The sequence below is a fragment of the Salmo salar genome, chromosome ssa16 (genome assembly GCF_905237065.1).
Source record: "Salmo salar chromosome ssa16, Ssal_v3.1, whole genome shotgun sequence".
Classification (NCBI taxonomy): domain Eukaryota; kingdom Metazoa; phylum Chordata; class Actinopteri; order Salmoniformes; family Salmonidae; genus Salmo; species Salmo salar.
Window position 1 is genome coordinate 26,089,269 of NC_059457.1, and position 26,326 is coordinate 26,115,594.

Sequence of the window (26,326 nt, forward strand, 5' to 3'; positions counted from 1 at the left end):
AGTGGGGTTACACAAACACGCCGCACCCATGCACTAATACAAACATGAACACACACATACACACCCCATTCATTAAGCAAGCTGAGGTGTGTTTGCCCAACTCCCATGCTCCTTTGCACCGTCTGATCTACTCTCTGCCGTTGTTGATAGGTGACGTCTGTTTTCTCTCTCTCTCCCTTTCTCTCCCACCCTTGTTCCCTTTCTGCTCAGCTAGGAAATCTCTAACCGGTGACTCGCTGCTTCCCTATTCATCTCCCTCTATATGTATCTCTATCTCTCTCCCTCACATTCTCTCAGTCTTTTTCTGCTCGTGTCATGCTTTGTGATATGAGGCAGGGATCAGTGAGTGTGTGTGAGCTCCGTCTCTGCTGCAGTATCCTGGGTCTCTGTTTGACAGAGAAGCTGTGAGCTCCTGCTACTGCCCCTGCAAGGAGCACTTTAGGTGGGGGAATATCACATCCAGAGAGGGGGTCCTCTGGAGCAGAGACAGCAGTCCCAGGACAGAACAGACAGACAGAGACAACTGTGGACTGAAGAGGAACAAAAGAAGAAATCAAGAAGAGAGGAGCATACGAAGGGAGATAAGAGGGGAGGAAAGGAGGGACGAGTGCGTACTCCTGAGGTACAAGGATCCCAGGAGGTTTTGGCAGGGGGGTGAGGGGTCTACAGGAGGAGGGTCAAGACTGAAAAGGACACTGGGTTTTATCTGAGATCAAAGACAAGCAGGACAACAAGAGAGTTATAAAACTAGTGAAGTGTGAAGGAGAGGTAGCGGTGTTCCCTCAGTCTGACGAGTTGGAGATGGTCTCGAGGGGGTTGTGGTGAGAATTAAGAAGGTGAGGGTCTGCTGAGAAAAAGGAGAGTAGAAACAACAACCAGAGGGTAAGGACAAAGGGGGGGGTCTCTAGTTGAGGCGGTTTGGTCGTTTTACCTGGTTTACTTCAGTCAGTCTACAGGACACCATCATGGCCGTCCAACTCATGCCCGAATCAGCCGTCTGTCTGCTAATGGTGAGTGGGAGAAGTCCTGGTTCTTCATATATACACACATGCACAAACACACACAAACACACACACTCACACATACACACACACTCACACATACACAGACACAACCACACATTTACACACACAGCGACTGAAGCATGTGGTAAGCTGTCACCCCATGAGGGGTGGTGTTGCATGAGATACTACATACTACTATACACCCCTCAACAAATCTTCCATCTATATCATATAGAAGTCACTAGTTATGTAATACAATATTATCACCAAACAATACTTAATTTCATGAAAAATGTCTGTGCTTCAGCCTGTGATGTGTACTACAGTGCGTTCCCTTGCTTTGTCTAAATGTTCCACGTGCTCACAGGGATCTCTCTGCAGTGGGCTGGTTATGAGACATAGTAGAGTAGAAACCACTGTTACCAGAGGGGAGGGGTGCTGAATGTGCTGCCAGTGTGTGTGTGTGTGTGTGTGTGTGTGTGTGTGTGTGTGTGTGTGTGTGTGTGTGTGTGTGTGTGTGTGTGTGTGTGTGTGTGTGTGTGTGTGTGTGTTCTGTGTGTGTGTGTGTGTGTGTGTGTGTGTGTGTTTACATCTGTGCTTGCGTGTGCGTGTGTGCATGCATGTATCTTTAAGATGAGAAGTAGAGAAAAGAGGCATAGTTAGGAAGGGAGAGGAAAGGACACATTTTGAAGTGTCCTTTTTCTCATTCATTAATGGCTAGAGCTTGATTTTGGCAATTGTATTCTCTTTCTCTAGATTCAGATAAAATACACATTTTCTAGTGAGAGAGGAAAATGTAAGGAATTTCTGCCCTAAGTTCATACAAGAGACCACAGGAAACTTCTTTGATCAGAGGTTAATTTCTTTAATAAGGATTGCAAGCCGGATTGCAACCCGGATTTGCAAGTAAGACACTCAGTTCAAAAGATGGTGTTTTCCCTTTTTATCCCCTACTGAGGTTCACCCGCCCAGGGTGATGTCCCTTAACTTTATTACCATATAAGCTTCCCAATCCTTCTTCCTCCTTTTGCTATCATGTGCTAGCAGAAGTAAGACTGGACATAGCATCAACAGGAACTGAAGGTATAGTTTCAACACACAGACATTTGACTTTTGTACAGTTGACCTCTTCATGCACTTACAAAGTCTCTACCACTGATTCTTAATCTCAAGCTAAAGCAAAACATGAATCATTGTACTTTTGTAATTACAGGTGTTCCTATAATGTACAGATTTTATAAAATTCATTTCAAAACATACACACACACCCACATCCTTGTCCAATAGCTGCTGGATATCCAGAGAAACTGACAGCACTATGAAATTAGCTGGTTTAGCCTTTTCAATAAAGCGATTTTGAACACTTTAAAATACAGTGACATCTCAAAGTGCCTTCCAGGCAAGAAATATAAGTAACTTCAATAGAGACAAAGCACTAGACCCACAATATTCTATTCTAGTCTTTGTAATTCTATGTGTTTCCTCCATCCCAAAGGGGTGTCACGCATCACTGAACTACCTGTTATCTCGTCCTGTCATGGCTGGCTGTAGCCATGGCAATAGGTCATGTTACACACCCAGGGATTGGACAGAAGGAGGGGGGAGGCAGGAGGGATGAGGAGAGAGGGAGGGGGGATGGGGGAGAGGGAGGAAATGAAAAAGGGAAGAAAGTTGGAGCATAAGTCAAAATAGCAGCATTGCTATCTGATAACTGATCAAACTCAGTCATACATGTGTTCATTAAATCCAACCATGCATTTGTATTCACAATGTCATGTTCAGTGCTCAATCCCATCTGAAATATGAATGTAGATTTATGCAGCTTAGAGGTGTGTGTGTGTGTATGCTAGAGTGTGGCTGTGTGTGTCTGTATAAATATTAATAAAGTTTCCGCTGTATGTATTAATATTTCAGGTAAGGCAGTGATAATCTCCTGTAATTACAGGAAGTGATTTTAATAGCACACAGACCGCACTGTAAACACCCCACATTACCCACAGGAAATACTGACACGCACAAATAACACAGAGCAACCACACACAACCTGCAGAAAGATCTCCCTCTCCATCACTCTACCCCTCTCCATCACTCTACCCCTCTCCATCACTCTACCCCTCTCCATCACTCTACCCCTCTCCATCACAATCATTTTCTCTCTCCATTTATCTTTCCCTCTCCTTCTCTCTTTTCCTCTCCCTCTCTCCCTGTGTGTTAAGAAGGGCATCTGCTGTTATGTTTGTGCCAAGTTCACTGAGGGAACCTTCTCATTAGTGGGTACAGAGGCTGCTTACACAATGAGCAATAGAAGGCTCTCTCTTTCTCCCTCTCTTCCTCTCTCTCTCGTTCTCTCTCGTTCTCGTTCATACTCTCTCCTCTCTGGGGTGTCTCCTCTTGGAAAGGTTTAATGATGTTACAAATGTAATCATTATTTTATTTAGCACGTTAACATCATTATACATGTAAATGATGGATGGGGCTCGGGGCGAAGCTTGTGAGAAGATGGATCTATTATCAACCTTCAGCTGAGATTAACACATCTATCAGTTTAGACAGGTTCTTAGCCACAGTATAACCCTTTCCCCCATGCACAGACCCCAACCCCATTCCAGAACCACTGACTAAGGAGCAAACAACCTCATTCCATTAGCGGACAGGAAGTGACCTCATTCAATTAGAGGCAGCAGGAAATGGCTGTGTATTTGTGCTGAGGAGTCTTGTTGTGGCTGATAGAAATAAAGACATGCAGTAAATTGTGTTTTAGTTATCCTCTGGGCTCCATCTGTCTGGAGCTAATGTGATTGGAGCTGAGTTACAGTACAGTAGTTATAACTCTGAGTGGTCTCAGGCGAGTCATAGAGAGCAGGCCTAGGGGACGGCAAATATGATTGAAACCCAGAACAAATATTTTGTTATTTAAATTACGTTTAGCTTATAAAGGCTACAAAAAGTCTTCATAAACACTACATAAATGTGATACAAAGCATCAATAACGGTATGTTATGCTTAATAGAGGGTTCATAAATGTGGCATAATTGTGTGACATACTGTAAATTCTGGACTATAAGCCGCAACTTTTTTCCCACGCTTTGAACCTCGCGGCTTAAACAATGACACGGGTAATATATGGATTTTTACCGCTTTCAATTTTTTTTTCAAAAAAAAAACACATTCTGTGACGTGCTCAGTTTTTTGCCGGCATGAAGCTTTCATTAGACCAATGAAATTGCCGAACGGGTTAAGGTCAAACAGTGACGAGAGCGACAATGAAAACGATCCAATATCGGATGAAGCAATTCTGAGGCTATTCAACTCCGACACCGAAGGAGATGACTTCAGGGGTTTCAGTGCACAGGAGGAGGAAGATAGTGACCAATGACTTTCTTGGTAGGCTACTGTTTACTGCAAATTTTTTGTTACAAGCCGTGTTTCGTTAAAGCCTATTTATTTTTGTTACAAGCCGTGCTTCGTTAAAGCCTATTTATTTTTGTTACAAGCCGTGTTTCGTTAAAGCCTATTTATTTTTGTTACAAGCCGTGTTTCGTTAAAGCCTGTGTAAAGTTCATTTGTTTCAATGTACCAGTAGGCACCTGCGGCTTATAGACATGTGCGGCTTATTTATGTTCAAAATAAATAAAAACATAATTCAGTGGGTGCGGCTTATATTCAGGTGTGCTCAATAGTCCGGAAATTACAGTAATCACCAATGTCAAGTATGACACTCTATGGGACTCGCCATCATGGCCGGTTGTGATACAGCCTGGGATTGAACCAGGGTCTGTAGTGATGCCTCTAGCACTGAAATGCAGTGCATTAGACTGCTGCACCACTCGGGAGCATATGCTCTGAAGTGAAGTCATGTTAGTCACATTACACCTAATCTCATTCCCAGACACTTACACCCAAATGGTCTGGTGGACCAACGCATCAATCCTGGCCTTCATTAGTTAGGGTTAGGTTTAAAATCACATTTGAACAAGATCAACTGTGGAAATGGGCAGGGTTTAGATATAATTATGACTTTTTGACTTTTTTAACTAGTAACGATGACAAATACTTTACACTGGTCACTCCTTTAGAATTATATGGTCACTCCCGCTAAGGCCAACTTTGAATGGTTGATATCCCACCAAGAAACACACACGTTGATGAAAGCCCCTAACCTAAAGAAATTGAAAGTGGCTTTCTTCTGGAACCAAGTGACATGTTCCTCAGTACACAACCTCGAACAAAACAAAACCAGCCATACCGTGCGGTGCTGGGCCCAGTCAGGTCTTTGACACATTCACCCACTCCCCCACTGAAAGATCTGCCACAAAATGTTGGCACCATTGTTAACAGGCTCTGAGGTGTGGTCAGTCATCTTCTGGCTATGCCGGGTGGAGATTATAAGAGTACCTGGCCATTAAGGCCAGATTGTTCTTCAAGATGTTCAAACGTTCATAGATGACCAGTAGGGTTGTAGAGGGTGCAACAGGTCAGTACCTCAGGAATAAATGTCAGTTGGCTTTTCATAGCCGAGCATTCAGAGGTCGAGACAGCAGGTGCGGTAGACAGGGAGAGATAGAGTCGAATACAGCAGGTCTGGGACAAGGTAGCATGTCTGGTGAACAGGTCAAGGTTCCATAGCCACAGGCAGAACAGTTGAAACTAGAGCAGCAGCAAGACCAGTTGGACTGTGGACAGCCAGGAGTCATCAGGCCAGGTAGTCCTGAGGCATGGTCCTAGGGCTCAGGTCCTCCAGGAGGGGAAGGAGAGATGGAGAGAGAGACACTTGGAGGGAGCATACTTAAATTCACACAGGACACCAGATAAGACAGGAGAATTACACCAGATATAACTGACTGACCCTGGCCCCCAGGGACACAAGCAAATAATGCAGCATCAGGGAACAGAGCTGGGGAACTGACAAGTATAGTAGGGATAATGACAGAGGTGATTGAGTCCAGGTGAGTCCAATAATTGCTGAAGTGTGTGATGGGAGAAGGCAGGTGTGCGTAATGATGGTGGCAGGAGTGCATAATACTGGGGAGCCTGGTGACTTCGAGCTCCAGGGAGGGAGAGCGGGAGCAGGTGTGACAGGATTAGCTTTTCTGCATCATTTTTGATCAAAATGTTTCAGATTTTTGCAATGTTACAAAAATAGAAAAAAGTTTTCCTTGAAAAATTATTGATATGTTCGTCAAAAGAGAGATCAGGGTCCAGAGTAATGCCGAGGTCTTTCACAGTTTTATTTGAGATGACTGTACAACCATCTGTCACGCATGTGTGTAGACACGGACCAAGGCGCAGCGTGAGTATCGTTCCACATCTTTTATTTGAATGTGAAACTTTACAAGACAAACAATAAACTAATAACAAACAACAAACCGTGAAAACAGAAGTGCAACATGCACTAACTCAAAATAATCTCCCACAAACACAGGTGGAAAAAACAACTACTTAAATATGATCCCCAATTAGAAAAAATAAACTAGAACACAACATAGAAAAAAGAAACTAGATAAACCCCCCAGTCACGCCCTGACCTACTCTACCATAGAAAATAAGAGCACTCTATGGTCAGGACGTGACACCATCAAGATTCATTGTCAGATCCAACAGCAGATCTCTTCGTTTCTTGGGACCTAGAACTAGCATCAATGTTTTGTCCGAATTTAAAAGGAAAATACTTGCCACATCCACTTCCTTATGTCTGAAACACAGGCTTCCATGGTAGGCAGTCATCAAAATTTACATCTGTGTGTCGTCCGTATAGCAGTGAAAGTTGACATTGTGTTTCCGAATGACATCACCAGGAGGTAGAATATATAGTGAAAACAATAGTGGTCTTTAAACAGAACCTTGAGGAATGCAGACACTAACTGTTGATTTGTCAGAGGACAAACCATCCACAGAGACAAAATGATATCTTTCTGACAGATAAGATCTAAACCAGGCAAGAACTTGTCCGTGTAGACAAATTAGGGTTTATAATCTCTCCAAAATAATGCCATAATCGATGGTGTCAAAAGCTGCACTAAGGTATAGGAGCACGAGCATGCAGAGACTTAGTCTAATGCCTTAAAAAGGTCATTTACCACCTTCTTGAGTGCAGTCTCAGTGATATGATGGGGACTTAAAAACCAGACTGAAGCGTTTCGTATACATTATTTGTCTTCAGAAAGGCTTCTTCTAAAATTTTTGAGAGGATCGGGAGATTTGATATAGGCCGAATGTTTTTTACATTAACCGGGTCAATGTTTGGCTTTTTCAAGTGAGGCTTTTTTACTGCCACTTTTAGTGAGTTTGATACACATCTGGTGGATAGGGAGCCATTTTTTTTTTTCAACATAGGAGGGCCAAGCACAGGAAGTAGCTCTTTGAGTAGTTTATTTTGAATATGGTCTAGTATGCAGCTTGAAGGTTTAGAGGCCATGACTATTGTCATGTGTCAAGAGATACAGGATTTAAAAACTTGAGAGTCTCCATTGATCCCAGGTCCTGGCAGTTCTGTGCACTCAGGACAACTGAGCTTTGGAGAAATACTCAGATTCAAAGAGGAGTCCGTAATTTGCTTTCTAATGATCATGATCTTTTCATCACTGCTGAAGTGAAAGCCATCCTCTCTTGGGGAATGCTGCTTTTTATTTAGCTTTGCGACAGTATCAAAAAAGAAATGTTGGGTTGTTCTTATTCTCCTCAATTTGGTTGAAAAAAATAAGATGATCGAGCAGGAATGAGGGCTCTTCGATATTGCACAGTACTGTCTTTCCAAGCTAGTCGTAAGACTTCCAGTTAAGTGGAGCCCATTTCCGTTCCAATTTTCTGGAAGGTTGCTCAGGTATTTGCTGTTTACCAGGGAGCAAATTTCTTGTGACAAATGTTTTTTGTTTTTAGGGGTGCGATTGCATCTAGGTTATTACGCAAACTTAAATTTAGATCCTCAGTTATGTGGTTAACTGATTTTTGTACTCTGACGTCCTTAGGTAGGTGGGGGGGAGTCTGGAAGGGCATCTAGGTATCTTTGGGTTGTCTGAGAATTTATTGCATGACTTTTGATGATCCTTGGTTGGGGTCTCGAGTAGATTAATTGTTGCAATTACAAAGGTAATAAAATGGTGTTCCGATAGTCCAGGATTATGAAGAAAAACATTTAGATCCCTAATATTTATTCCACGTGACAAAACTAGATCCAGGGTATAACTGTGGAAATGAGTAGGTCCAGAGACATGTTGGACAAAACCCACTGAGTCGATGATGGCTCCGAAAGCCTTTTGGAGTGGGTCTGTAGACTTCTCCATGTGAATATTAGTCACCAAAAATTTGAATATTATCTGCTATGACTACAAGGTCCGATAGAAATTCAGGGAACTCAGTGAGGAATGCTGTATACGCCCCAAGAGGCCTGTAAACAGTAGCTATCAAAAGTGATTGAGTAGGCTGCATAAATTTCATGACAAGAAGCTCAAAAGTTTTTTGTTGTTGTTGCTGTGCTAAATGTTAGAAACACCTCCGCCTTTGCGGGATTGCGCAGGGGATATGGTCACTAGTGTAACCAAGAGGATAGGCCTCATTTAACACAGTAAGGCTTGAGCCAATTTTCAGTCAGGCCAATTACATCAAGATTATGATCAGTGATTAGTTCATTGACTATGACTGCCTTGGTTGTGAGGGATCTAACATTAAGTAGCCCTATTTTGAGATGTGAGATATCACAATCTCTTTCAATAATGACAGGAATAGAGGAGGTCTTTATTTCAGTTAGTTTTGCTCAACCTAGATCGAGGCACAGACACGGTCTCAATGGGGATAGCTGAGCTGACTACACTGACTGTGCTAGTGGCAGACTCCACTAAGCTGGCAGGCTGGCTAACAGCCTGCTGCCTGGCCTGCACCCTATCTCATTGTGGAGCTAGAGGAGTTAGAACCCTGTCTATGTTGATAGATAAGATGAGAGAGTCCGTCACTCCTCAGCAGGCCAGGCTTGGTCCTGTTGTGGGTGAGTCCCAGAAAGAGGGTCAGTTATGTACAAATTCTATCTTTTGGGAGGGGCAGTAAACAGCTTTCAACCAGCGATTGTGTTGTGAACCTCTGCTGTAGAGCTCATCACTCCCCCTAACTGGGAGGAGGCCAGAGACAATTACATTTTTCCAGCTAATTTACTCGCTGAAGCTATGTTGTGCTTGGTGACCTCTGACTGTTTCATCATAACATCGTTGGTGCAGACGTGCATAACAATATCCCTATACGCTCTACGCTTGCCAGTTTTAGCTTTAGCCAGCACCCTCTTCAGATTAGCCTTTACGTCGGTAGCCCTGCCCCCTGATAAACATTGACTGTTGGCTGGATGATCATTTTTAAGTCTAATATTGCGGGTAATGTAGTCGCCAATGACAAGGGTTTTCAATTTGTCAGAGCTAATGGTGGGGGGCTTCGGTGGCTCAGACCCTGTATCGGGTGGAGGAGAGACCTGAGAAGGCTTGCCTTCTGACTCCGACTCGTTTCTTAATGGGGAGAACCGGTTGAAAGTTTATGTCGGCTGAATGAGCGACACCGGTTGAGCACGCCGACAGCATTTATTTCCAGAAGCATTGAGAAAATTGTCCGGTTATGGGGACTGTGCAGGGAGGTGTATACTACTATCTGTACTTACTGGTGGCACAGACGCTGTTTCATCCTTTCCTACACTTAAATTGCCCTTGCCTAACGATTACATCTGAAGGTGGGATTGCAACACAGCTATCCTCACCATAAGGCAATAGTTCTCCTGTATATTATGAGTACAGTGATTGCAATTAGATGAAATTGTGTTAATGTTACTACTTAGCTTTTTCGGCTGCTGGAGATCCTGTAGAACCATGTTCAGATAAAGTGTCCGGTGTGAAAAAGTTGAAAAAAGCCATATATTTCCTTTTATTTGTAAATTTGTAAAACAATACAATACATTAAGTTTAAAAAGGTCCATCAATGCAATTACATTTTAGTCATTTAGCAGACACTCTTATTCGGAGCGACTTACAGTAGTGAATGCATACATTTCATACATTTTTTCCCCGTACTGGTCCCCCATGGGAATCAAACCCACAACCCTGGCGTTGCATACACCATGCTCTACCTACTGAGCCACACAGGACCATTACACAGGGCTGTGAACAGTGTAGCTTTACCCTGAGCTGGCAAATGAATGGTTCTTGCCTCTCTGCCTGCTAGAGGTACTGCATGTTGGTTACAACCTTAAAAGTGACAAAGAAAGTTAGTAGGTCTGTTAGGAATGCCTTTGTCACACCATCTGGATAAGGCCACTTTCTGAAGGCTTTAGACAGCCAATGGAAGCCTTAGGAAGTGCAACGTCACCCCACAGACACTGTAGTTTCGATTTGAGAATTGTAGTTCTTTTGATTCTCTGACTTTCCACTTCCTGCTTGGAATTTTCTCCGGTTTTTGCCTGCCATATGAGTTCTGTTCTACTCACAGACACCATTCAAACAGTTGTAGAAACTTCAGAGTGTTTTCTATCCATATCTACTAATAATATGCATATTCTAAAATTGGGTACGTTTTTCATCCGGCCGTGAAAATACTGCCCCCTAGCCCAGACAGGTTAAAGGGTTTTCCTGCTGTCCCCATAGGATAACCCTTTGAAGAACCTTTTTTGGTTCCAGGTAGAACCCTTTCAGTTCAAGGTACAACAATATTGGGTTCCTTGTAGAACCTTTTCCCCAAAGGGTTCTACCTGGAACCGAAATGGTTATCCTATGGGGACAGCCGAAGAACCCAAACCCTTTTTTTTCCTCTCTAAGAATATACAATGACTCCATTGAGAATGTGTTGTGAAGTCTGTTATGCTGGACCCCTTGGAACAGTAGCGGCTGCCTTGGCAGGGGCTGGTCCCGGTCCAACAGTGCGTCAAGACCCCCTTCTTCAATGTTGGTCTCATTGTTGATAGTCTACTCTCTACTATTTTGACTATTATTGCAATTCCCTCCAAAACAATGCATTTGAGGGAAATTATATTATAGGCTGTCACAATAAATGTGAAGATGTCATCGAATAAGTAATATTTATGTTACTATGCAAATTAATGAATTCAAAGAAATTCTGCAGTCACTTTTTTAATGTAATCCCACTATTTATTTTACTGTATATGTGTGCAACATAAAACATTTGCTACTTTCTGTCAAGTCTACGCATACAATTTTATGCATATGTTGGAACATATGCATCACACAGAATGCACTGCTACTGCCTCTGCAATGCAGTACTGTAAGGTAAATGCAGCATTCCATTGTAAATTAATGTACTTCTGGTGTACCAAAACGCAATAACGTTGTTGGTGTGATCGAGGCGCATGTAGCTCCTCAAGACGCCACAGAAGAAATATCAGCCTGTGCAGAGAAGCATGAGATTGAACTTCACTCAACTTTCTAGAGTTTTCCCCCTTTAGTTAACACTATCAACTTTTCCCTTTACTGTGGGAATTGTCATTGATTCAATGCAATATTAGCAACTTTCAGTGCAACACACTGAAACAAAACAAACCATGCAAGGATTGCATGCAAAACTATGCCAGAGATTTTGTTGTAGGCAGAATGCATCGGACTGCAGGCAAGACTCAGCCCACAACCAATCAGAGCTGCAGTAGGCCTATATGCAAATAGTCCATTTCCATATATGGATCTGTGCCATTCACTTTAAACTGAACTGTGTTTACAGCATGAGTGGATGTGAGTAGATGTGCTTGTTTTGAGATCAAAGCGAGAGCTGCATGTAGCCACCTGTGCACATTTGTTCATATCCTTTGTTAGTTAGTGATATTAGCCCAGTTATAATTTGTAGTCCACAATTGAGGAGTGACTGCTTCCTACAGAGCACAAAAATTACATTTCTATACATTTTTGAAAAGCAAGTAGGGTTAAAGAGATCCTTTTCTTTAAGGGGCAGTGGTGTATTATGAGTCGAGCTTGAATAAGCGAAGTAGCCAATAGGCAGAGGTAGCATAATTTGACTGATTCTCTGTAATAATATGGGAATAATATTGCATTTGATTTTGTAAAATGGTTTCTTGCATTAAACAAATTTTTTTTGGTCTATGTCAAGCCCTGCATGTTTTCTTCTAAAGTCTCATGGAATGTAGGCCTACATAAAACACCACACATTGGGTGCTACTGTATGCTGAATAATATAACAGCTATTTACATGTCAGAATGTTATGTGATGCATTTTCTCCATTGTTTTTGATGGTAGGCCACTCTGGTATGCCTACATTATGATCAAATAGCCACAGTAGCCTACTTGACCACTGTTAAAGCGAACTTAAAGCGGGTACAACCTCAGTGTTCACAGTAAATGCGCTGAAAGTTGCGCAGAATTTTCTCAACGTTCAAGTTTGCACTCAGCAGGCCTGAAATTTTCTCCTCTGTGTGTCGTTCTTCAAAATGTACTTAAAACACTTTTTTAAATAATATGATAATATATATAATAATAATAATAATGTGTCAATCTTGCTTTGTTCAGAAACCTACCTGGCCTCAGTGCAATTCATAGGATTTGGTACAATACAGTATATTCAGTGCTTAATTTGAAAATCAGGTGGTGCCGGAACAAAAAGTTAACACGAGGGGGGTGACCTGGGAAGCTCTGAGGTACCGGAATGCAAGGGAATTTTTAAGCCTTTATAATGAAGCATTGCATGCATATCACTGCATTTGCATAATTGCATAGAGCACTGGAGTAGAGGCACTTACAGAAGTTGCACACATGAGGAACATTTTTGGTAGCCTAGGGTCTGGGAAAAATGTGGCTTTTTAATACTGCACAAATGGTCGAAATGACAGGCTACTTTGACAATGACGATTTGGAAAATATGGACATTTCTTAATGACCACAAACTTTTGAACGGTATTGTACTTCTATGACCATATCTGTTCTCTCTTTTTCACACACACAAACACACACCCCTGAGGCTCCCTAAGTGGTGTTTCTCCCCATCAGCCCCCTGCTTGGATCTCCTCAGGTTGCTCTTCATCTTCACCAACTCACATTTGTTCTCCTGTTCCTCCTCATCCTTCTGCTGGTCCAAGTCCAGCTAAAAACACATAGACAGAGAAGTACGTTAGGTTCAGTGGTAGTACAAGTACTTTTTGTTGTGTGTGTCAGGGTTTCCATTAGGAAAATGTGGTGCTGGACGTTTGTTAGGCAGCATTTTAATTTACTGGACGCATACGCATTGGGTACATAACCTGAGTGATAGGACTACAAATGAATGGTGATTCAGTAAAGTTGGCTTTTTAGCATTCATTGCCATGGTAATCAACAGTACCGCAGGAATGGAATGTAAGTCACAGAAAATAGGTCTTACGGTGGCAGATGCGGAGAAGTACTTGGGACTACAATATTTTACTACAGAATAGTTACAGGGGTGATGAGAGGTAGTTTCCATTGGCCTGGTGTAGAACCAGATAGGGTTACCCAGTTCTTTGACTACAAGAGGATGTTGATCCAGTAGAATTTTGTAAAAGGCTGATTTAGCCTCCGCTCCTCCTGGTTTCAGGGCCACATACAGCTTTCTCATCTTTGACATACTGGTTTGGGCCGCAGTGATTTCAGAGTAATCCTCATCGTGGATCATTTTCTTCTGGTAAAGGCCATCTGCTATTGGCATCACCATGGTAATCCTTTGAAAACGTTTTTCCATGTTATCATCCACAAATTGGGCACCTGGGTTAGAGAACGTGTTATTCAAAGAACCTTAAAGAATGATTGATTTTCAGTGAATCTAACAGTGAATGTACAGGACTATACAGGTGAGACTGAAATACCTTGCATCAGAATTGTTTCCTGAATGAAAATGATATTCAGTTCTCACAATCTGAGATATTAAAAGGCATTTCATATCAGTCCCCAACAAAGCTTTTGTAAGAGTTGAACATGCCATATTTTCCATTATGAATATTTCCTCAGTAATATGTATACTGTTGTCTTGCAGATTGATAGACTCCTGACTTTAGGTCATCTATTTATTCATCATGCCTCTCAGTGTGAATCTGGTCAAATACAGTCATTATTTAATTCAATTTTCTTGTAATATCTTCTACAAACACTAGTTCAGTAATATTTCAGAATTTATCCCATGCAAACAAGTCGGGTTACATTACCATACTGCTTTGTCTCCATGACTGCAGATTGATCCTGGCTAGACTGGGGAGTAGCAGCTTGATCTGGCAAGAGAGAGAGACTCTCCATGACATGGTTTGTAAAGAATCATCATCGAATACATGTTCTGTATTTGTAGCCAGAGTTGAATAAAGCACAAATTGACGTATGGCATGCAGAACTGCTTTTACTTCATTGCAGAAGTAAGCCTACACTCAGGGGCAGCTTCCTGAGCACAAATAAAAAGCCTACTCCTGGAATAAAAAGCAAAAACAATGGAGAATCTCAATTCAAAATCATTTTTAGTCCAGGTGTAGCTCATCTATCTGTGTCCAGGAAACTGCCTCTCAATGTTCAACTATCAACAATAGACAATTACATACAGTATCTAACAAAAATGAGTACACCCCTCACATTTTTGTAAATATGAGTATATCTTTTCATGTGACAACACTGAAGAAATTACACTTTGCTATAATGTAAAGTAGTGAGTGTACAGCTTGTATAACGGTGTACATTTGCTGTCCCCTCAAAATAACACAACACACAGCCATTAATGTCTAAACCGCTGGCAACAAAAGTGAGTACACCCCTAAGTGAAAATATCCAAATTGGGCCCAAAGTGTCAATATTTTTTGTGGCCACCATCATTTTACAGCACTGCCTTAACCCTCTTGGGCATGGAGTTCACCAGAGCTTCACAGATTGCCACTGGAGTCCTCTTCCACTCCTCCATGCCGACATCACGGAGCTGGTGGATGTTAGAGACCTTGCACTCCTCCACCTTCCGTTTGAGGATGCCCCACAGATGCTCAATAGGGTTTAGGTCTGGAGACATGCTTGGCCAGTCCATCACCTTTACCCTCAGCTTCTTTAGCAAGGCAGTGGTCGTCTTGGAGGTGTGTTTGGGGTTGTTATCATGTTGGAATACTGCCCTGCGGCCCAGTCTCCGAAGGGAGGGGATCATGCTGTGCTTCAATATGTCACAGTGCATGTTGGCATTCATGGTTCCCTCAATGAACTGTAGCTCCCCAGTGCCGGCAGCACTCATGCAGCCCCAGACCATGACACTCCCACCACCATGCTTGACTGTAGGAAAGACACACTTGTCTTTGTACTCCTCACCTGGTTGCCGCCACACACGCTTGACACCATCTGAACCAAATAAGTTTATCTTGGTCTCATCAGACCACAGGACATGGTTCCAGTAATCCATGTCCTTAGTCTGCTTGTCTTCAGCAAACTGTTTGCAGGCTTTCTTGTGCATCATCTTTAGAAGAGGCTTCCTTCTGGGACGACAGCCATGCAGACCAATTTGATGCAGTGTGCGGCGTATGGTCTGAGCACTGACAGGCTGACCCCCCCACCCCTTCAACCTCTGCAGCAATGCTGGCAGCACTCATATGTCTATTTCCCAAAGACAACCTCTGGATATGACGCTGAGCACGTGGACTCAACTTCTTTGGTCGACCATGGCGAGGCCTGTTCTGAGTGGAACCTGTCCTGTTAAACCGCTGTATGGTCTTGGCCACCGTGCTGCAGCTCAGTTTCAGGGTCTTGGCAATCTTCTTATAGCCCAGGCCATCTTTATGGAGAGCAACAATTCTTTTTTTCAGATCCTCAGAGAGTTCTTTGCCATGAGGTGCCATGTTGAACTTCCAGTGACCAGTCAGTATGAGGGAGTGTGAGAGCAATGACACCAAATTTAACACACCTGCTCCCCATTCACACCTGAGACCTTGTAACACTAACGAGTCACATGACACCGGGGAGGGAAAATGGCTAATTGGGCCCAATTTTGACATTTTCACATAGGCCTGCACCATCTTACTCACTGTCTTGTGCCTGCTAGCATCCTCTAGACTGGCGATTGACATGGGAGTGAAGCCTTTGAGTGTTTCCTGCATCAGGTTCCACTGGAAGGTCTCAAATGTAGCCTTGTCTAGTTTTTCTAGGGTAGCCAGCAGCCGCTGTGGAACGGGTGTGGCCATTGTAGATCATTAGAATGGGACAATATGAATATATTAAATTAATACAACTTCACTACAAGCAAAAAAATGGAGTCAACCATATTGACACATTGGCAATCTTTATTTTACCCATTAAACCCAGGTACTTACAATGTGTCTGTGTTGGACAGATAACTCCCAGTAACTCTTTGTCTCAAAAACTTTTTCTTCAGATTTTTACTTTCAGGTTTCTCTTATAATTCTCCACCCCTTTTTATCTGAATCAGAGGGGGTGGAGTTCCAAGTGCACAGTTAAGACTTTATATATAGAAATTTTATGACATGTTGGTTTTGCATTACTTGGATTTGTAATGTTTGAGACCTTATGAACTATCAGTATGATGAACTATTTTATTCACAGTACGTTGGTCTATCTCAAATCATTGATCATGCTTTGCCGTCTACCCCACTGGTCTCAGGTCTACAGGCTTCACCAAATACAACATATCTATTCTATACCAAATGCACATTTACTTTTCTGGATAGTAATGTAATTCTACATAATCTGGTCAGTGACAACCATCTAGTGGTGATCAGAGTTAATACAGGTCAGTTTTAGATGCAGATAACTTTGTCCTCAGAGGCAATTACTTATGCAGCAATAACAATACATGCAGATGATATCACATATTAAAAAACAACAAAATTAAGTAGCAAAGGATATTCTCCATGTGCTGCTTGTGAATACTGGTCTCTAAGGTGATAGAAGACAGATATAATGTAGGGATGATGTGTGTTTACACATTGATTTTTTGTAGAATAAAGAGCACCTTTACACTGTGAGGAAAAACTCATCCTATCTACCACCTGGACCTGAACACTCATCACATTGGCTAACTCTTATATTTCACAGGTGTACTGTTGGATCACAATAAAATGTTTCAAATAAATATGTTTCTCAAGCATAATGGTGAGACATGGGCAGCATTCCCACCACAGGTGGCACCTTAATTGGGCAGGATTGGCTCATAGTAATGGCTGGAATGGAATTCATGGAATGGTATCAAACACATCAAACACATTAAAACCATGTTTTTCCATTTACTCTATTCCAGCCCTTATTATGAGCCGTCCTCTCCTCACCAGCCTCCTGTGTTTCCAACACACTGTTTTTCACAATCTTATATAGTAAAACAATTAATGATTCAGATGTCAAGGTTTTTGTATGACATCTCTTGTCTGGTTGCAAATCCCAGACCGGGTCCTAGTACGCTGTCTTCCGTATGCAATCTGAACAATTAAGCAACCAGGAAAATACATGATTTATTTTGTTACAAATTATTGTTTGACAACAGTGGTGTGATAGGACCAATATTTCTGAGGTAATGTGTGAGATTTAAACATATACATGGTTGAGAGACAACAGTAAGATTTGGAAAAAAAGTGAGCAGTGGGCCAGCAGGTTCCTAGAAGTCCAGACCATGACTGTAGAAGCCGCTCAAGTTATGACTTCATTTCTGGCTAACCCCACCTGTAGTCATATAGGAAAACAAAGGGAAATAATCAGTTGTGTGCAGAGTTTAGAATTACAGGGGGGATAGGGGGAACTTTGCAGCCCCATAACAAACCATCACCTTCTCCATTCAAAATCATTATAGATAATCAACATTACAGCTGATTTCAGGGGAGCAGGGACTGGAATACACATATATTTTACTGATAGATACTTATGATACCAAAAGAGGAGAGAGAGGAGCTTACCCAGTTCTTCGACTAGAAGAGATTGTTGTTCCAGTAGAATTTTGTAAAAGGCTGATTTAGCCACCGCTCCTCCTGGTTTCAGGGCCACATACAGCTTTCTCATCTTTGACATACTGGTTTGGGCCGCAGTGATTTCATAGTAATCCTCATCATGGATCATTTTCTTCTGGTATAGGCCATCTGCTATTGGCATCACCATGGTAATCCTTTGAACAAGTTTTTCCATGTTATCATCCACAAATTGGGCACCTGTATCAGAGAACATCTGTTACTCAAAGAAACTTAAAGAATGATTGATTTTCAGTGAATCTAAACGTGAATGTACAGGACTATACAGGGGAGACCGTAAATACAGAAGTTTTTCAATCAGCATCTTTGACAAACATGACATAAGAAAGACCTTGCATCAGAATTGTTTCCTGAATGAAAATGATATTCAGTACTCACAATCTGAGATATTAAAATGCATTTCATATCAGCACCCAACAAAGCTTTTTTAAGAGTTGAACATGCCATATTTTCCATTATGAATATTTCCTCAGTAATATGTATACTGTTGTCTTGCAGATTGATAGACTCCTGACTTTAGGTCATCTATTTATTCATCATATCTCTCAGTGTGAATCTGGTCAAATACAGTCATTATTTAATTAAATTTTTTTGTAGTATCTTCTAACAACACTAGTTCAGTAATATTTCAGAATTTATCCCATGCAAACAAGGCAGGTTACATTACCATACTGCTTTGTCTCCATGACTGCAGATTGATCCTGGCTAGACTGGGGAGTAGCAGCTTGATCTGGCAAGAGAGAGAGACTCTCCATGACATGGTTTGTAAAGAATCATCATCGAATACATGTTCTGTATTTGTAGCCTGTGTTGAATAAAGCACAAAATGACGTATGGCATGCAGAACTGCTTTTACTTCATTGCAGAAGTAAGCCTACACTCAGGGGCAGCTTCCTGAGCACAGATAAAAAGCCTACTCCTGGAATAAAAAGCAAGATCAATGAGAAGCTCCATTGAAAATAATTTTCAGTCCAGGTGTAGCTTAATTATCTGTGTCCAGGAAAATGCCTCTAAAATGTTCAACTATCAACAATAGACATTTACATATTTACTATAATTAACTTTACAGTATGTGAATGAACGATTAAAATGCATATATGAAAGTACATTTCTTGCATACAGTATTTGTAAACAGTTAATTCTGAATTACCTTTTTCGACATCTGTCTTTAACTTATCTGCTAAATCAATTATTCCCATGTTCTCCAGGATCTTCTGGGTGATTTTCATAGCACCTTCTTTCTTATAGGCCTGCACCATCTTACTCACTGTCTTGTGCCTGCTAGCATCCTCTAGATTGGCGATTGACATGGGATTGAAGCCTTCGAGTGTTTCCTCCATCAGGTTCCACTGGAAGGTCTCAAATGTAGCCTTGTCTAGTTTCTCTAGGGTAGCCAGCAGCCGCTGTGGAACGGGTGTGGCCATTGTAGATCACTAGTACGGGTCAAATATGAATATATTAAATTAATACAACTTCACTACAAGCAAAAAAATGGAGTCAACCATATTGACACATTGGCAATCTTTATTTTACCCATTAAACCCAGGTACTTACAATGTGTCTGTGTTGGACAGATAACTCCCAGTAACTCTTTGTCTCAAAAACTTTTTCTACAGTTTTTTACTTTCAGTTTTCTCTTTACATTCTCCACCCCTTTTTATCTGAAAAGAGGGGGTGGAGTTCCAAGTGCACAGTTAAGACTTTATATACAGACATGTAATGACATGTTTATTTCAGAGCACGTTGGTCTATCTCAGAAATAATTGATCCTGCTTTGCAGACTACCCCACTGGTCTCAGGTCTACAGGCTTCACCAAATACAACATATCTATTCTATACCAAATACACATTTACTTTTCTGGATAGTAATGTAATTCTACATAATCTGGTCAGTGACAACCATCTAGTGGTGATCAGAGTTAATACAGGTCAGTTTTAGATGCAGATAACTTTGTCCTCAGAGGCAATTACTTATGCAGCAATCACAATACCTGCAGATGATATCACATATTAAAAAACAAGAACATTAAAGTAGCAAAGGATATTCTCCATGTGCTGCTTGTGAATACTGGTCTCTAAGGTGATAGAAGACAGATATAATGTAGGGATGATGTGTGTTTACACATAGATTTTTTGTAGAATAAAGAGCACCTTTACACTGTGAGGAAAAACTCATCCTATCCACCACCTGGACTTGAACACTCATCACATTGGCTAACTCTTATATTTCACAGGTGTACTGTTGGATCACAATAAAATGTTTCAAATGAATATGTTTCACAAGCATAATGGTGAGACATGGGCAGTATTCCCACCACAGGTGGCTGGTGGCGCCTTAATTGGGCAGGACGGGCTCATAGTAATGGCTGGAATTGAATTCATGGAATGGTATCAAACACATCAAACACATGGTTTCAAGGTTTTAGATTTTTTTCCATTTACTCTATTCCAGCCCTTATTATGAGCCGTCCTCTCCTCACCAGCCTCCTGTGTTTCCAACATACTGTTTTTCAAAATCGAATATAGTAAAACCATTAAAGATTCAGATGTCAAGGTTTTTGTATGACTTCTCTTGACTGGTGGCAAATCCCAGACCGGGTCCTAGTACGCTGTCTTCCGTATGCAATCTGAACAATTAAGCAACCAGGAAAAGACGTGATGTGATTAATTTAAAAAACACTATTTATTTTGTTACAAATTGTTGTTTGACAACAGTGGTGTGATAGGACCACTATTTCTGATGTAATGTGTGAGATTTAAACATATACGTGGTTGGGAGACAACAGTAAGATTTGGAAAAAAGTGAGCAGTGGGCCAGCAGGTTCCTAGAAGTCCAGACCATGACTGTAGAAGCCGCTCAAGTTATGACTTCATTTCTGGCCAACCCCACCTGTAGTCATATAGGAAAACAAAGGGAAATAATCAGTTGTGTGCAGAGTTTAGAATTACAGGGGGCCAGGGGGAACTTTGCAGCCCCATAACAAACCATCACCTTCTCCATTCAAACTCATTATAGATAATCAACATTACAGCTGATTTCAGGGGAGCAGGGACTGGAATACACATATATTTTACTGATAGATACTTATGATACCAAAAGAGGAGAGAGAGGAGCTTACCCAGTTCTTCGACTAGAAGAGATTGTTGTTCCAGTAGAATTTTGTAAAAGGCTGATTTAGCCACCACTCCTCCTGGTTTCAGGGCCACATACAGCTTTCTCATCTTTGACATACTGGTTTGGGCCGCAGTGATTTCATAGTAATCCTCATCATGGATCATTTTCTTCTGGTATAGGCCATCTGCTATTGGCATCACCATGGTAATCCTTTGAACAAGTTTTTCCATGTTATCATCCACAAATTGGGCACCTGTGTTAGAGAACATCTGTTACTCAAAGAAACTTAAAGAATGATTGATTTTCAGTGAATCTAACCATGAATGTACAGGACTATACAGGGGAGACCGTAAATACGGAAGTTTTTCAATCAGCATCTTTGACAAACATGACATAAGAAAGACCTTGCATCAGAATTGTTTCCTGAATGAAAATGATATTCAGTACTCACAATCTGAGATATTAAAATGCATTTCATATCAGCACCCAACAAAGCTTTTTTAAGAGTTGAACATGCCATATTTTCCATTATGAATATTTCCTCAGTAATATGTATACTGTTGTCTTGCAGATTGATAGACTCCTGACTTTAGGTCATCTATTTATTCATCATATCTCTCAGTGGGAATCTGGTCAAATACAGTGATTATTTAATTCAATTTTTTGTAGTATCTTCTAACAACACTAGTTCAGTAATATTTCAGCATTTATCCCATGCAAACAAGGCAGGTTACATTACCATACTGCTTTGTCTCCATGACTGCAGATTGATCCTGGCTAGACTGGGGAGTAGCAGCTTGATCTGGCAAGAGAGAGAGATTCTCCATGACATGATTTGTAAAGAATCATCATCGAATACATGTTCTGTATTTGTAGCCTGAGTTGAATAAAGCACAAAACGACGTATGGCATGCAGAACTTGGCAATCTTTATTTTACCCATTAAACCCAGGTACTTACAATGTGTCTGTGTTGGACAGATAACTCCCAGTAACTCTTTGTCTCAAAAACTTTTTCTACAGTTTTTTACTTTCAGTTTTCTCTTTACATTCTCCACCCCTTTTTATCTGAAAAGAGGGGTGGAGTTCCAAGTGCACAGTTAAGACTTTACATACAGACATGTAATGACATGTTTATTTCAGAGCACGTTGGTCTATCTCAGAAATAATTGATCCTGCTTTGCAGACTACCCCACTGGTCTCAGGTCTACAGGCTTCACCAAATACAACATATCTATTCTATACCAAATACACATTTACTTTTCTGGATAGTAATGTAATTCTACATAATCTGGTCAGTGACAACCATCTAGTGGTGATCAGAGTTAATACAGGTCAGTTTTAGATGCAGATAACTTTGTCCTCAGAGGCAATTACTTATGCAGCAATCACAATACCTGCAGATGATATCACATATTAAAAAACAAGAACATTAAAGTAGCAAAGGATATTCTCCATGTGCTGCTTGTGAATACTGGTCTCTAAGGTGATAGAAGACAGATATAATGTAGGGATGATGTGTGTTTACACATAGATTTTTTGTAGAATAAAGAGCACCTTTACACTGTGAGGAAAAACTCATCCTATCCACCACCTGGACTTGAACACTCATCACATTGGCTAACTCTTATATTTCACAGGTGTACTGTTGGATCACAATAAAATGTTTCAAATGAATATGTTTCACAAGCATAATGGTGAGACATGGGCAGTATTCCCACCACAGGTGGCTGGTGGCGCCTTAATTGGGCAGGACGGGCTCATAGTAATGGCTGGAATTGAATTCATGGAATGGTATCAAACACATCAAACACATGGTTTCAAGGTTTTAGATTTTTTTCCATTTACTCTATTCCAGCCCTTATTATGAGCCGTCCTCTCCTCACCAGCCTCCTGTGTTTCCAACATACTGTTTTTCAAAATCGAATATAGTAAAACCATTAAAGATTCAGATGTCAAGGTTTTTGTATGACTTCTCTTGACTGGTGGCAAATCCCAGACCGGGTCCTAGTACGCTGTCTTCCGTATGCAATCTGAACAATTAAGCAACCAGGAAAAGACTTGATGTGATTAATTTAAAAAACACTATTTATTTTGTTACAAATTGTTGTTTGACAACAGTGGTGTGATAGGACCACTATTTCTGATGTAATGTGTGAGATTTAAACATATACGTGGTTGGGAGACAACAGTAAGATTTGGAAAAAAGTGAGCAGTGGGCCAGCAGGTTCCTAGAAGTCCAGACCATGACTGTAGAAGCCGCTCAAGTTATGACTTCATTTCTGGCCAACCCCACCTGTAGTCATATAGGAAAACAAAGGGAAATAATCAGTTGTGTGCAGAGTTTAGAATTACAGGGGGGCCAGGGGGAACTTTGCAGCCCCATAACAAACCATCACCTTCTCCATTCAAACTCATTATAGATAATCAACATTACAGCTGATTTCAGGGGAGCAGGGACTGGAATACACATATATTTTACTGATAGATACTTATGATACCAAAAGAGGAGAGAGAGGAGCTTATCCAGTTCTTCGACTAGAAGAGATTGTTGGTCCAGTAGAATTTTGTAAAAGGCTGATTTAGCCACCACTCCTCCTGGTTTCAGGGCCACATACAGCTTTCTCATCTTTGACATACTGGTTTGGGCCGCAGTGATTTCATAGTAATCCTCATCATGGATCATTTTCTTCTGGTATAGGCCATCTGCTATTGGCATCACCATGGTAATCCTTTGAACAAGTTTTTCCATGTTATCATCCACAAATTGGGCACCTGTGTTAGAGAACATCTCTTACTCAAAGAAACTTAAAGAATGATTGATTTTCAGTGAATCTAACCATGAATGTACAGGACTATACAGGGGAGACCGTAAATACGGAAGTTTTTCAATCAGCATCTTTGACAAACATGACATAAGAAAGACCTTGCATCAGAATTGTTTCCTGAATGAAAATGATATTCAGTACTCACAATCTGAGATATTAAAATGCATTTCATATCAGCACCCAACAAAGCTTTTTTAAGAGTTGAACATGCCATATTTTCCATTATGAATATTTCCTCAGTAATATGTATACTGTTGTCTTGCAGATTGATAGACTCCTGACTTTAGGTCATCTATTTATTCATCATATCTCTCAGTGGGAATCTGGTCAAATACAGTCATTATTTAATTCAATTTTTTGTAGTATCTTCTAACAACACTAGTTCAGTAATATTTCAGCATTTATCCCATGCAAACAAGGCAGGTTACATTACCATACTGCTTTGTCTCCATGACTGCAGATTGATCCTGGCTAGACTGGGGAGTAGCAGCTTGATCTGGCAAGAGAGAGAGACTCTCCATGACATGATTTGTAAAGAATCATCATCGAATACATACATTTTACATTTACATTTTAGTCATTTAGCAGACGCTCTTATCCAGAGCGACTTACAATTTGGTGCATTCACCTATAATATCCAGTGGAACAACCACTTTACAATAGTGCATCTAAATCTTTTAAGGGGGGTTAGAAGGATTACTTTATCCTATCCCAGGTATTCCTTGAAGAGGTGGGGTTTCAGGTGTCTCCGGAAGGTGGTGATTGACTCCGCTGTCCTGGCGTCGTGAGGGAGCTTGTTCCACCATTGGGGTGCCAGAGCAGCGAACAGTTTTGACTGGGCTGAGCGGGAACTGTGCTTCCTCAGAGGTAGGGAGGCGAGCAGGCCAGAGGTGGATGAACGGAGTGCCCTTGTTTGGGTGTAGGGCCTGATCAGAGCCTGAAGGTACGGAGGTGCCGTTCCCCTCACAGCTCCGTGAGGCAAGCACCATGGTCTTGTAGCGGATGCGAGCTTCGACTGGAAGCCAGTGGAGAGAGCGGAGGAGCGGGGTGACGTGAGAGAACTTGGGAAGGTTGAACACCAGACGGGCTGCGGCGTTCTGGATGAGTTGTAGGGGTTTAATGGCACAGGCAGGGAGCCCAGCCAACAGCGAGTTGCAGTAATCCAGACGGGAGATGACAAGTGCCTGGATTAGGACCTGCGCCGCTTCCTGTGTGAGGCAGGGTCGTACTCTGCGAATGTTGTAGAGCATGAACCTACAGGATTGGGTCACCGCCTTGATGTTGGTGGAGAACGACAGGGTGTTGTCCAGGGTCACGCCAAGGCTCTTAGCACTCTGGGAGGAGGACACAAGGGAGTTGTCAACCGTGATGGCGAGATCATGGAACGGGCAGTCCTTCCCCGGTAGGAAGAGCAGCTCCGTCTTGCCGAGGTTCAGCTTGAGGTGGTGATCCGTCATCCACACTGATATGTCTGCCAGACATGCAGAGATGCGATTCGCCACCTGGTTGTCAGAAGGGGGAAAGGAGAAGATTAATTGTGTGTCGTCTGCATAGCAATGATATGAGAGACCATGTGAGGATATGACAGAGCCAAGTGACTTGGTGTATAGCGAGAATAGGAGTGGGCCAAGAACAGAGCCCTGGGGGACACCAGTGGTGAGAGCACGTGGTGCGGAGACAGATTCTCGCCACGCCACCTGGTAGGAGCGACCTGTCAGGTAGGACGCAATCCAAGCGTGCGCGGTGCCGGAGATGCCCAGCTCGGAGAGGGTGGAGAGGAGGATCTGATGGTTCACGGTATCAAAGGCAGCAGATAGGTCTAGAAGGATGAGAGCAGAGGAGAGAGAGTTAGCTTTAGCAGTGCGGAGAGCCTCCGTGACACAGAGAAGAGCAGTCTCAGTTGAATGCCCAGTCTTGAAACCTGACTGATTAGGATCAAGAAGGTCATTCTGAGAGAGATAGCAAGAGAGCTGGCCAAGCACGGCGCGTTCAAGAGTTTTGGAGAGAAAGGAAAGAAGGGATACTGGCCTGTAGTTGTTGACATCGGAGGGATCGAGTGTAGGTTTTTTCAGAAGGGGTGCAACTCTCGCTCTCTTGAAGACGGAAGGGACGTAGCCAGCATGTTCTGTATTTGTAGCCTGAGTTGAATAAAGCACAAAACGACGTATGGCATGCAGAACTTGGCAATCTTTATTTTACCCATTAAACCCAGGTACTTACAATGTGTCTGTGTTGGACAGATAACTCCCAGTAACTCTTTGTCTCAAAAACTTTTTCTACAGTTTTTTACTTTCAGTTTTCTCTTTACATTCTCCACCCCTTTTTATCTGAAAAGAGGGGTGGAGTTCCAAGTGCACAGTTAAGACTTTACATACAGACATGTAATGACATGTTTATTTCAGAGCACGTTGGTCTATCTCAGAAATAATTGATCCTGCTTTGCAGACTACCCCACTGGTCTCAGGTCTACA

The 26,326-nt window shown here is 41.8% G+C and overlaps 2 protein-coding genes and 1 long non-coding RNA gene across 5 annotated transcripts; all 3 read right to left on the reverse strand.

Moving 5' to 3' along the window:
• Window positions 1-782: 782 nt before the first annotated feature.
• Window positions 783-16,126, reverse strand: LOC106573513 (uncharacterized). The gene is given in 5 exon segments (XM_045697216.1): window positions 783-847; window positions 12,939-13,068; window positions 13,342-13,700; window positions 14,138-14,262; window positions 15,939-16,126. Coding segments are annotated over 5 exon segments (867 nt in total).
• Window positions 16,127-17,388: 1,262 nt separating this feature from the next.
• LOC106573462 (uncharacterized) lies at window positions 17,389-22,108 on the reverse strand. Of its 3 annotated transcripts, none has more exons than XM_045697103.1 (8): window positions 21,989-22,108; window positions 21,769-21,831; window positions 21,034-21,282; window positions 19,469-20,804; window positions 19,065-19,347; window positions 18,582-18,644; window positions 17,846-18,094; window positions 17,389-17,615 (listed from the first exon to the last, which is right to left on the reverse strand). In XM_045697103.1, exons 5-8 carry the CDS (start codon window positions 19,336-19,338, stop codon window positions 17,596-17,598), a joined length of 606 nt encoding a protein of 201 aa, XP_045553059.1. In that variant the 5' UTR covers window positions 19,339-19,347; window positions 19,469-20,804; window positions 21,034-21,282; window positions 21,769-21,831; window positions 21,989-22,108; the 3' UTR covers window positions 17,389-17,595. The 3 variants fall into 3 exon arrangements, with proteins under 3 accessions (XP_045553059.1, XP_045553061.1, XP_045553062.1); XM_045697105.1 differs by having other exon boundaries at window positions 21,148-21,282; window positions 21,989-22,095; XM_045697106.1 differs by lacking the exons at window positions 19,469-20,804; window positions 21,034-21,282; window positions 21,769-21,831 and having other exon boundaries at window positions 21,989-22,092.
• Window positions 22,109-23,092: 984 nt separating this feature from the next.
• On the reverse strand, window positions 23,093-26,195 carry LOC106573463 (uncharacterized). The gene is made up of 4 exons (XR_006759718.1): window positions 26,076-26,195; window positions 24,289-24,351; window positions 23,529-23,802; window positions 23,093-23,323 (listed from the first exon to the last, which is right to left on the reverse strand). It is a non-coding gene; the product is annotated as an uncharacterized lncRNA (long non-coding RNA).
• Between the last annotated feature and the right edge of the window lie 131 nt (window positions 26,196-26,326).